The 12,510-nt window shown below is 44.1% G+C and overlaps 1 protein-coding gene across 8 annotated transcripts in view; it reads right to left on the bottom strand.

Annotated features, from left to right (window-relative positions):
* The window catches only part of TULP4 (TUB like protein 4), a 287,410-nt gene that overhangs the window by 60,585 nt on the left and 214,315 nt on the right, over window positions 1–12,510 (bottom strand). For all 8 annotated transcript variants that reach the window (XM_063632632.1, XM_055268119.2, XM_055268155.2 and 5 more), the window contains one exon: window positions 2,381–2,561. In XM_063632632.1, the coding sequence (XP_063488702.1) occupies window positions 2,381–2,561 (181 nt within the window). The remainder of the gene's footprint in view (window positions 1–2,380; window positions 2,562–12,510) is intronic.

The raw sequence follows: 12,510 nt of genomic DNA, 5'->3' as shown, positions 1-12,510 counted from the left end.
CACAGCCGGCATAAGGAAAACCCTGCTCTGGAGCCTCATGCAGACATTAAGGAAGGGGTCATGATGGACCATGGACTTGGTCTTTCACAGGGTGTTTGAAAAAGCACAAGTAAGCCCTTCCTAGACGCCTAGATAGATCAACGTTTTCAGAAGGCTCCTGTAGGCTTCACAGCCACACTGGGCTCATCTTAGCAGCCATCGAGGTGGGCCTACCTGCCATTTGTCTGCAGAGGAAGCCCAGTTATTGCTTTGCTTTACCTCATGACACTGCACTATACTGACCTCCGCACTCAAATTCCCTAGGCCACTAAGAAGAACCCTGTTGCACGTGAAAGGTGAACACCTGTCATTCTCTAAACTGCCCCCCTGCTTCTGAGAAGGGCAACTACCTGGAGGAGCAACCAGGGACTGAATTCTATTCTTGGATTTACTCTGGACTTGCTTTATAAATTTGGTCTCTGGGTCCTGTTTTTTTTTTTTTTTTTTTTTTTTTTGAGACGGAGACTTGTTTTGTCGCCCAGGCTCTGGAATGCAGTGGCGCGATCTCGGCTCACTGCAGGCTCTGCCTCCCTGGTTCAAGCCATTCTCCTGCCTCAGCCTCCAGAGTAGCTGGGATTACAGGTGCCCACCACCATGCTCAGCTAATTTCTTTCTTTTTTTTTTTTTTTTGTATTTTTAGTAGAGATGGGATTTCAGTGTGTTAGCCAGGATGGTCTCGATCTCCTGACCTCATGATCCACCCGCCTCGGCCTCCCAAAGTGCTGGGATTACAGGCCTGAGCCACCGTGCCCAGCCCCTTGTTTTTTTTTTTTTCAATAATAAAATGGGGGCAAGTAAATCTAGATTTGACCCACTAAAGAGGAGTTCTAAGAGTATGCTGAGTCCATGTGATGAAGACACTGACTTTACTATTATGAGGCTGTAGAAATATGACCAACACTTCTCTCAAGGCTGGTATCCTATTAGGAAAGGGGATGGTTAATTCCTAAATTGCTTTATGGGTGCTAGGAACACCCATAAAAAGCCCCCAAGCCATTAGTCCTAAAACACTACCATTAATCTCAATTGTTTTTCACGTGTGAATGCCTTCTCCTAAAATGAATAAATGAATGAGTATGTGTGTATACACATACATGTCTGCTGCTGGGAAGCATAACACACTGTGACAGGAAAGAGAAGACAACACCAGAATATTGCAGGTTCCAACGGAGGCAGACAATTTCTATAATTTCCCCCAGAACAGCCCTTCACAGGACGACATGCCCCACAATGGCAGGAAAGGTTAGAAACCACCCACTGTGCCCTTTGACTATGAAGGGCACACAGCAGTGTAAGCACAGCTGTGCCAGGCTAAGGATAGAAGCCTGCGGCAGTGTGACCACTTCTAATCAAGAAGCCAGTCCCATTCCCCAAAACGAGGTGGTTACAGCTAGGTAGGAAGGCTAAATTCTAGTGTTCTATACCATGGAGGATGACATGTTAACAATAATATATTATCATATTATATCGTTTCAAATACCTAGAACGAGGATATTGAATGTTCCCAACACAAAGAAATGATGTTTGAGATGATGAATATGTTAACTAAAATGATCTGATCACTATACATTATGTGTATCAAAATATCACAATGTACCTCATGAATATGTACAATTATTGTATGTCAATTTTTTTAAAAGAGATGGGTACAGGGGATGGGATGCTGGTGAAGAGCCAGCTGAGTAGGCCAGTGCTGTACACTGATTCTGGAGACCTGCTAGAGGTTAAGGTGGCTGGAATTTGAAGTCGTCCCCACCAAGAGTATTCAATACCAAGTGGAGTATACAGAGAGGCAGCAGGTCTTTTAGACCTGAGAAGGAGGAGAGCTTCTGCCTGAAATAAAGAGGATAGACAGAAATGTGGAGTTATCTGCCCAAGGTGCTGGCCTTCATTATGGCAGAACAAATCCCTTTCTCATGCACCTAAAGCCGCGGGCTTTAATAACATTGGGGATTTGGATATATCACATATGAAGTTATAATAATAGCACAGCATTTTTCATCTTTAGCTTTCTTTATTGTCACTAAGCAGCTAAGCCCCACAATACCTCAGGGACACAGGAAGAGCCATGTGTCTCACTTTATATCTAGGAAAAGCTAAGCGAATTAAGTGTAATCAATTCGACCAGTGATTCTGAGAAAAGGGACAACAGCGGGGAGACAGTCACATCTAGATGAGGCCAGCCCTACCTTGCATTTCAGCTTGATAACTCTTCCCAGGAAGCCCGGGTGCCATAGGTGTGGTGGCCCTTCACCCTCCCTCCTCTACATCAGTCTACTCCACTCCGATGCCCTTCCTTGTCCTTCTGGTCAGTGACAAGGAAAGTAGGGCCAATGAGTACCTTGGGGAGGGGCGTAGTCATCTGAGTCCGTGTCACTCTCGCTGCTGTCCTCCACCAGGAAGATCGGGTAGTTCCAGGACATGCCGAGGACACCGTCTGACTCGTGCAAGAGGACGTGGGCCAGCATCCTGCCGTGGCAATCCATGACAATCACCTGCCCATCAGCTGTGCCAAACAGAACCTGCAATCCAGGACGGGGACCTCTGACCAAGTGGCAGCAAGGGCCAGTTTCTGGCACACCTTGTTGCCTCGATTTGTTTTAGGAAGACAATATATATTTAGAACTAAAAATAGCTAGTTAAGTAACAACAGCATAGTGACACAAAATGTTAAGTAGAACCTCTGCTGGCTATTCCTGCAAGAATTTTAGTCCTTTAATACTGAAATGTGACTAACAGCAGAATGAGTACATTATATTGCATGGACGTTTTCAAATAATACCAGCAAAATCACTGTTATACTATTTGTAGGGGTTTTGCTTTGTATTTTTGATTGGAGGAGAGGAGTTAGGAAAATATTCATTTACTTTTCTGGAAAACGAAGAAGCAGCAGAGATTTGTTGTTATAATTTTCTCAAATTTAGAAGAAAAAGCTTAGGTTTATGTTTGACCAAAGAGAAAATGCATTGGGTTATGTAAGCATGTTATCTAACCATATTTGGAAAAGAAGATGCTCCTGAAACAATGTTTTATTTCCAATGTTGAGTGTTTTACTTCACTGAGAATAATAATGATATTAATGTATTAATTTATAATTAATTTAAGGATGTAGTAATGGTATTAAAATATTAAGTGCTTACTTTGCACTAAACACTATGCTGAAAGCTCTACCTCATTAACTGTCAAAACCGTGAGTTAGGCGCTAGTTTTGCTGGGGTGGCCCAGGTGGGCTTTTGCTACCACAGTGTGCTGAGGGCTGCTCCTCAGATACCTTCCTTGGCTTCACCCATCTCAGAGCACATACTCAGGAGCATGCTGGGTAATACAGACAGGTACATGGCCACAGCTAAAGAACAATCTGGGTAGAGGAAGGCTGGATGCTCCCCTCCATGACAACAGCAAAGGAGCACCTCACAGCTGCTGAACATCCCCCCTGCCGCCACCAACTGACCAACAGTACTAGTGGTGCCACCAGTGGGACATCCTGAGAGGAATCTTGGGGCCTGGGCAGCAGGACCTCCACCAAGGTGCATCACATTGCATTATCTTCTGCTTTGTGTGATGGTCTCTGCAGTTTCTGCATTGGTTGCCATTAAAAACTTTACATCTTTTGTGTCTAATGGGATGTGTCTATCTGTCAGTATCTCATTGCAACAATCATGCAAGTTATCTCCACTTTACAAACACACAAGCAACTTAAGAGAGGCCAAGTAGGCTGACAAAGGCATTAAGTGATCAAGCCAAGGCTGTCTGACTAGAAAGCCTAGAATTTACCCAAAGGGAGAGCTGGTTAAGGCTTTTTCAATTTTTGCTTCTTTTTGCTTGAGACTTTAATGTGAAGCTCCTTGGGGACAGAGACAGTCCATAGCTATATCCCTGGCACCTAACAGAGCTTTGTGTACAATGCAGGCACTCAATAAATATTTATTGCTAAATGAATGCATTAAAGTCAGTGACAAGCAAAAGGCAATTTTGGGATATAAATACTGATGACTAAGAGACTGCCCGCAGAAAGTTCACAGAATTCACAGTTATTTTGGAATAAGTTGTTCATCAAATACTCCTTTAAATATGATCTATATTTTAATGAATGAACACTAAAAAAGGCTAAAACAATTTGCCTCCAGACGTAGCAATTAATTCATTACTATATGCTATTTTCAGGAAAGACATAACTACTAGGAACACCATGAAATTCATTTTAGAAAAAGGTGAAATTTTAGCTGTCAACAAAAAAAATTAGTATCTGATAGCATGTCTACAAAGCCTTCATGTGACACAGGCGTAGGGATCAAGACACCAGAGCATGGGTCACAGACCTGCTGAAGTCCTGGAAGAGGCAGATGTTTAATGTGCTTGGTGAGCAATTTTCAGTGACAATAAATATGAAACATGACTTCTTATAACTTTAACTGAGCTGTACCCATTGCCACATTTATCACTGTTCTCAACCCTTTACTGTGGGACTGTGTGATTTCTGTCTGACCCCTAGCTACACTATAAACTTTTGAGGCGATGGACTGTTATGGACTGAATGTTTATGAGCTCCTCGCCTCCCCAGTTTATGCTGATGGTATCTGGAGGTAAGGTCTTTGGGGGATGATTCGGTTTAGACAAGGTCGTGAGGGTGAGGCACCCACGATAGGATTAGTGCCTATATAAGAAGAGTATGAGAGACCCCAGCTTGCAAGCGCTCTTGCTACCCCCAAGCACTGAGGAAAGGCCATGTGAAGACCCAGGGAGAACGCAAGCCAGGGGTCAGCCTCCACCAGGAACCAAATTGGCTGGCACTTTGATCGGAGGCCGGCCAGCCTCCAGAATTGTGAGAAATCAATGTCTGTTGTTTAAGCCCCTTGGTCTGTGGTATTTTATTATAGCAGCCCAAGCTGAGACCTGAACCACATCAGCTTTGCTCAACAGTACCTCCCTAGGCCCTGTCACGATGTACAACACACAGGAGTATTTGCAAAAGGGAGGAAATGCCTCCGCATTGAAAGGTCTTTTGAATTAATACTCATTTTTCCATTTTAGAGAAGAAAGGACAGATGAAAGAACATACATATAATTCCTGAATAAGGACTGATTAAGTTATCAGAGTTTAGTATCACACTAAAGAAAAACAGAACAAAAAGGGCAAGCCCCAAATCCACTACCATTAATGAATGGCAACTACAGTTCCCACAGGAAGACAAAAACACTATTAAGATTGGAAAAAATGGGAAACGCAGCACTGACAGTTTAGTTGTCAAGCAATGATGGAGGAAGTTACTCTGTTTTGGAACAAGTATGTCACAGATTACTGAAGAACAGTGACACAACATGAAATCAGATTTTTAAAAATCTCTTCCATTACAAGTTCTTTTAATGCCTAATCACTTTTAATGAGATAAAGCTTATGTGAGCAAAGGACTTCAGAAGAACAAGATTGAGAGACTAATAATAATGAATACACACATGGCAAGTGCATCAATCTCTGCTGCTTCTGCTCCCTAATGTTGGTCAAGCAATGAATGTGTTCTGAGTGGGCTGGTGCTCCTGTTTCTAGAATTCTCCGTGCTAGTGCTCCCCAGGCTTGGCTCTAGGCCCTCTTCTCTCTAGGAAACCACAATCATGCCTGTAGCCTCAAGGATCCCATTCATAGCTGACTCCCTGCCCAGGCCTCTGTCCTGAGTCCCAGACTCTCACATCCAACTGCATTCCTGCCATCTCCCCAAGATGTGCCAAAGGCCCTCAGTGTCAACATGTCTAAGATGAAACGCATGATTGCATCCTTTCCTGAGCAACACACACACAACCAGACCCCATCAAGCAAGGACTGAGGCTTGTGCTTTATCTCCAATGTCTAGTACATCAGCTGGTTCACAGCAGGTGCTCAGACATCATGTGTGAAGGCTTCTGGGCCCCACCACACAGAATTCATCTTGCTCTAACCATGGCCCCCACAGCATTCTGAGCTTGGTTCTGGTTTTACGTGCCTGTCTCCCAGTAAACCACAAGCATCTCAAGGGCAGTTCTGCACTCCCAGGTTCTCATTCACTCAGTGACTCAATGAATATAAATAAATTTCTGTCCAAATCTTTGCCCAAGTTTTCCTACAAATGAAGGAGCAATCTCCTTCCATTCTTCTTTATAAACCAATTCTCAAATCCTCCCATAAAACTACCCCCCAAAAACACTTCCAAGGATGAATCATGTACATTTCTGTCCCATATTTTCCTGCTGTTTCCTGTGACGAACTGTAGGCTTCAGGTATGGGCAAGGCCAATGCTTCCTCTGTAATGCATATACCAGGACCAAATAAGCAGTAGAGACATACAGGTCAAGTCATACCAGTTCAATGGCTGCCTTGCTGGGTTTGGTTTACTTTGCAGCCTTGTATATACTCACTGCAGGGCAGTTTCTAATAGCAACACAGCCAGGCACCATGGCTCACACCTGTAATCCCAGCACTTTGCGAACCTGAGATGGGAGGATCACTTGAAGCCAGGAGTTTGAAACCAGCCTGGTCAACAAGGTGAGACCCTGTCCTCTACAAAAAAACAAAAAACAAAAAAAATGTATCCGGCCATGGTGGTGAGCACCTGTAGTCCTAGCTCCTGGGGAGGCTGAGGCAGGAGTTGGAGGCTGCAGTGAGCCATGACTGCACCAATGCACTCCAGCTTGGGTGACTGAGCGAAACTCTGACACACACACATACACAAAGCAATGCAATAATGATATCCACATATAATCTCTTTATTTCAATGTACTCCATTCTAAATTTTTAGAGGCAATTATTTAAAAATAAACACAATTATTATCAATAGTTTAAAATAAACCAAGCCACAACCAAAGGAGGAGAAGAGAGGATATAAAATCATTCAAAAGATTGCTATTTTGGAAGCCGTAGTATCTCATCAGTACCTTTATCTTTGGACCCTACACATCTAAATTGTTGAATAAAACCATGTTGGGAAATGTCAACTTCAATAATACATGCTTCCAAAAATGTTCACTCTTTTGTAACAGAGTTTAATTTGTAGTATTGGAACTAGTTCCTGAAGGAGGTGACTTTTTCCCACTTATTTGCTTTTATGATTGAAGGCTGCGGGAATACATTAAAAAAATGATTACAAATCACCCCTAGTGACCTTAGCACCTCTGGTGGCACGCATGTGTAGCTGCAGATAGAGAAATGAAAAAATAGCCATGATGCCCCTCCTTTTCTTTGGAAGGAACTCTTTTTGTTCTGAGATGCGGCAAAAGTAAAAAAAAAAAAAAAATTTTTTTTTTTTTTTTTTTTTTTTTTTTTTTGAGACAGAGTCTCGCTCTGTCGCCCAGGCTGGAGTACAGTGGTGCAATCTCGGCTCACTGCAACCTCCGCCTCCCAGGTTCACGCCATTCTCCTGCCTCAGCCTCCCAAGTAGCTGGGACTACAGGCTTGCGCCACCACGCCTGGCTAATTTTTTGTATTTTTTAGTAGAGACGGGGTTTCACCGTGTTAGCCAGAATGGTCTCAATCTCCTGACCTCGTGATCCGCCCGCCTCAGCTCCCCAAAGTGCTGGGATTACAGGCGTGAGCCACTGCACCCAGCCAAAAAATTTTTTAAGACCTCCCTGTTGGGTTTCAGAATACTGGCCTTCAGATGTGCTTCAAGGCCAGACTTGAATATTTTGCAACTAAATAAATAGTCACTGAAATCAGACAGTTGTAAATGACAGAACTGCTCAATTGATTAACAGAATATTTCCTGTTGTTTTTTTTTTTTTAAAAGATGAAATGTAATTTCACAGTTGACTATAACAATCACTCCTAAATCTGTATCTTCAGGCTAAACATGTAATTTGGAAGTCATCTCATCTCTTCACTGAAGGAAAGACCACTTGTAAACTAACCCATTAAGATGAGAGACTCTCCCATGTCTAAAGATTTTCAGAGAAGGAGATATTCTGCCTCAGGTCTCAAATTTAATGTTAAATGATTCCCATTACCAGAATATTCTTCTCCAAATCTTTCAGGCTCCATTTTTAAGTTTATTCACCCTTCTAAGACATACCCATATATCAATTTCTAGGAGTAGAGAGTAGTCTGACTACAGAACCAATATAAAAATGCATTTATGGCCAGGCATGGTAGCTCATGCCTGTAATCCCAGCACTTTGGGAGGCCAAGACGGGCAGATCATTTGAGGTCAGGAGTTCAAAACCAGCCTGGCCAACATGGTGAAACCCCATCTCTACTAAAAATACAAAAATTGTCTGGGTGCAGTGCCTCACGTCTATAATCCCAGCACTTTGGGAGGCCAAGGCAGACGGATCACAAGATCAGGAGATCGAGACCATCCTGACCAACACAGTGAAACCCGGTCTCTACTAAAAATACAAAAATTAGCTGGGCGTGGTGGTGCGTGCCTGTAGTCCCAGCTACTCGGGAGGCTGAGGCAGGAGAATCGCCTGAACCCAGGAGGTGGAGGTTGTAGTGAGCCAAGATTGCGCCACTACATTCCAGTCTGGTGACAAAGTGAGACTCCATCTCAAAAAAAAAAAAAAAAAAAAAAAAGCCAAGGATGGTGGTGGACGCCTGTAATCCCAGCTACCTGGTCGGGAGGCTGAGGCAGGAGAATTGCTTGAGCCCAGGAGGTGGAGGTTGCAGTGAGCAAAGATTGCGCCATTGCACTCTAGGGGAGCCTGGGGGACAAGAGCAAAACTCCGTTCAAAAAAAAAAGCATTTAACGGGGATATCTCCAGAACAGTACACAAGTAACAGAAAACACATTACCTCTGGTCAGCTTGGGGATAGAAGGAGGGGCCTTTTCATCATATGTCCTGTGGAACACTTAGTATTTTATACCATGTAAATATACCATTAAAAATACATTTAAATATACATTGAATGAGGAAGAAAGGCACGCTTCAGGAATATAGCCCTATATCGGCTCTTTGAAGTAAGGCATAACTGCCCAGGGCAGCCACTCACCAAGAGGCCTGGGAAGGTGCATGTGTATTTTAATCAGAAGACCGCAAGTGACGCTGGAATCTGCTTGGCCTGTTGGTGTGTAGTCAGAGCCTGTTGGGGAAACATCCTATCCTTTGCAAAGAATCGGGCCTGGGGGTCAGCTAGTGGGGCTCGTCCTACTTTGAGTCCTAGTGCCATAGTAAGGTTCATCATTCTGCCTCCCAAGTGTCAGCCTGAAATCCCTTCCCATTTCAAAATTTTACAACTCTTCAAAACACATTGAAATATATTTCTAAACATGATGAAGATAGCAATTTCTTCCCATGGCTACTGATAAACTTCTCAACAAATGAGCTGAGAGGAAAGGATTTGCTGATCTGTGCTACCAGTGGTAGCTGGGGAATAGTGGTGTGAGCAGACCCAACAGCACTTGTGACCGGTGCCAAAGACAAGCCAAGCTGGACCTGAGTTAATGCAGGAAGGACAAAATTTAATCCATAATAACTGCTGCAGCAAGGAGAATGAGGGAGGAGGTGAGAGGCATAGGCAGTAGTCAGGGAAGCAGAAATAACTGAAAAGCAGGAAGGGGGCTGTCAACTCGATTAGGCTCTCTGGCTTTACTAACTGGAGCTTAACAAAATTAGGCCCCTACTCTCTCACAAAGCCTGGGAGATGGGCCCTATCAAACAGTTGATTCTCCTGGCAGCCTCTCTCTCAGGCAGGGACGTAAGAGAGCTGGAGGAGTCATCCTCGGGACACAGCCTTGAGTTGTTAGAAACGATGCCAGTGTTTGCTCCAGGGTGTGTGTGTGGGAAGGGAAGATGGTGTGGATGAAACCATTTATGTCCAAGAGTCTGCAGTATTTAGAGGCCAAGGTTGAGGTCCAGCTGAGAAGAGGGCCCAGAGAGGCCTGACCAGAAGGAGCGAGCCTTTGTCCTGGTGGTGAACACATGTGAAACAATACATCTCACCCCTCCTAACACATATAAGGACATATTCAATGCCAAGGGCAGGGGCTGTAGAGCAGCAATGCCATGTGGAACCCTAGGAAGATCAATTTTGTAGTTCACCATCTGGCTAAACGCTGGCATTTAGGCAAGATCCCTGTGTCAAAACCAAGGCCATCATCACGCTGTGGTATTGATAAAGATATATGAAGAAAATCTAACACTGCATTAACAAAAAACTGACTTTAAGAAGGTGTATGTGGCAAGAGCCAGTGTATATTAATAAATTCCTCTCATCTTTTATTCTTAACCTAATGTTTTTTTTAGGTGGAGTTTTACTCTTGTCACCAGTGCAGTGGTGTGATCTCGGCTCACTGTAACCTCTGCCTTCGGGTTCAAGCGATTCTCGTACCTCAGCCTCCCGACTAGCTGGGATTACAGCCGTGCGCCATCATGCCCGGGTAATTTTGTATTTTAATAGATACGGGGTTTTACCACGTTGGCTGGGCTGGTCTCAAACTCCTGACGTCAGGTGATCCACCGCCTCAGCCTCCCAAAGTGCTGAGATTACAGGCATGAGCCACTGTGCCTGGCTTATTCAATGTAAATCTCAAGAAAGATTTTTATTTAGCATATTTTATAATTCATCAATACTGAGTGCTCCATCTGGTGATTCATCGCCTGAGTCCAGAGATAACAAAGGGCGACTTAATTTCTAGACATCTTACCTGTCGTGTCAGTCAACCAAAACACTGACAAAATGAAAAAGTACAAACGTAGTAGCTGCACCTGTTTCTGCTAAAGAAATATATTTCATTCTACAAAGTGCTCAACAGAATTTCTCAAATACACGCAAAAGGAAATAACTAAAAACGAACCAGTATCAATCGTTGGATAAAGATAGCCCTGAAGGGTGGGAGGCTGTCTCCCAACTTCTTTCCTGAGCGATTCATTCTCCTAACTGTGATTCCTGTGCTCCTTGCTGATTTTGACAAGAACCATTTCTATATATGTTTAGTTCAGGGCTTAAAATAAAGATGGGCTTCCCTTGTGTGGTATTCACATTACTAAAAAGTCATGGGCAGATCTGATGGGAAAGAAGAAAAAGGATCACTCTTTGCGTTGGCTTAGACTAAATCTCATTGCAAAGTTGAGTCCTCAGGAGCTATGAGCAGCAGCTCCACTCTTACCAGCCCTTTAACCTACTTACAGCACACTCGCCAGTCACCAGCAAGGGTTTCCAGTGTAGGAGCTGACCACTGAGGTTTTACTTTAGTAGGTTTGTGGATTTTTTTTTTTTTTTTTTGAGACAGGGACTCACTCTGTCATCCAAGCGGGAGTGCAGTGACACAATCATGGCTCACTGTGGTCTCAACCTCCCCAGTAGCTAAGACTATATATGCGTGCCCCCATACCCAGATAATTTTTGTATTTTTTGTAGAGACAGGGCTTTGCCATGTTGCTGGTCTTGAACTCCTGGACTCCAGTGATCCTCCCACCTCGGTCTCCCAAAGTGCTGGAATTAGAGGTGTGAGCCACCGCGCCAGGTCAGATTTATTTTTTTAAAAAAAGAAACACTCTAGGCTGGACACGGTGGCTCATGCCTGTAATCCCAGCACTTTGGGAGGCCGAGGCGGGTGGATCACGAGGTCAGGAGATCAAGACCATCCTGGCTAACACTGTGAAACCCTGTCTCTACTAAAAATACAAAAAATTAGCTGGGCATAGTGGCGGGCGCCTGTAGTCCCAGCTACTCGGGAGGCTGAGGCAGGAGAATGAAGTGAACCTGGGAGGCGGAGCTTGCAGTGAGCCGAGATCACACCACTGCACTCCAGCCTGGGCGACAGAGCGAGACTCCGTCTCAATAAAAAAAAAAAAAAAAAAGAAACACTTTAGTACAAGAGCTTGCATGAGAGAGATTACCATGTTCTTTTCTTGTATTGAGCACAGTGACTTTTAAGTCTTTGCAGGGAAACTAAAATCTATGCAGTGCCTATAATCACGATCTTAAAAGACCAGGTGCATCAGGATTCAAAACCAGCAGACTCCTGGAAGGGGGTGAGAGCTGCTCTTTGAGGAAGTGAGAGCTGCTCTTTGAGGAAGTGAGAGCTGCTCTGGATGGATGGAGGGAGAGAGTTGCTCTGGGAGGAGGTGAGAACTGCTTAGGGAGGAAGAGAGAGCTGCTCTGTGCCCTGTGTAGGAGTGAGAGCTGCTCTGGGAGGGCAGCTGTTGAGGCTGAATTCTGCTTACAGCCAGCCTTAAAGTGACAGCAGAGGAAAATGTTTTCTTAGGGCAAATAGAAAGCTCCTTGCAAATAATGAATTGTGACGTTTTGCTTTTGTGAAGTTTGACTTTTTTCTATCAAAGAATAGACCTCTTCTATGTGTTAGTTGATATTTATACATCAAATATCAGTAAATTACTTTTTTTTTTTTTTTTGAGACGGAGTCTTGCTCTGTCGCCCAGGCTGGAATGCAGTGGCGCAATCTCGGCTCACTGCAGCTTCCGCCTCCCGGGTTCAAGCAATTCTCTTGCCTCAGCCTCCTGAGTAGCTGGGACTACAGGCGCATGCCACCACACCCTGCTAAT

The sequence above is a fragment of the Symphalangus syndactylus genome, chromosome 2, assembly GCF_028878055.3.
Source record: "Symphalangus syndactylus isolate Jambi chromosome 2, NHGRI_mSymSyn1-v2.1_pri, whole genome shotgun sequence".
NCBI lineage: Eukaryota > Metazoa > Chordata > Mammalia > Primates > Hylobatidae > Symphalangus > Symphalangus syndactylus.
This window is presented reverse-complemented; position numbering and strand designations above follow the sequence as displayed.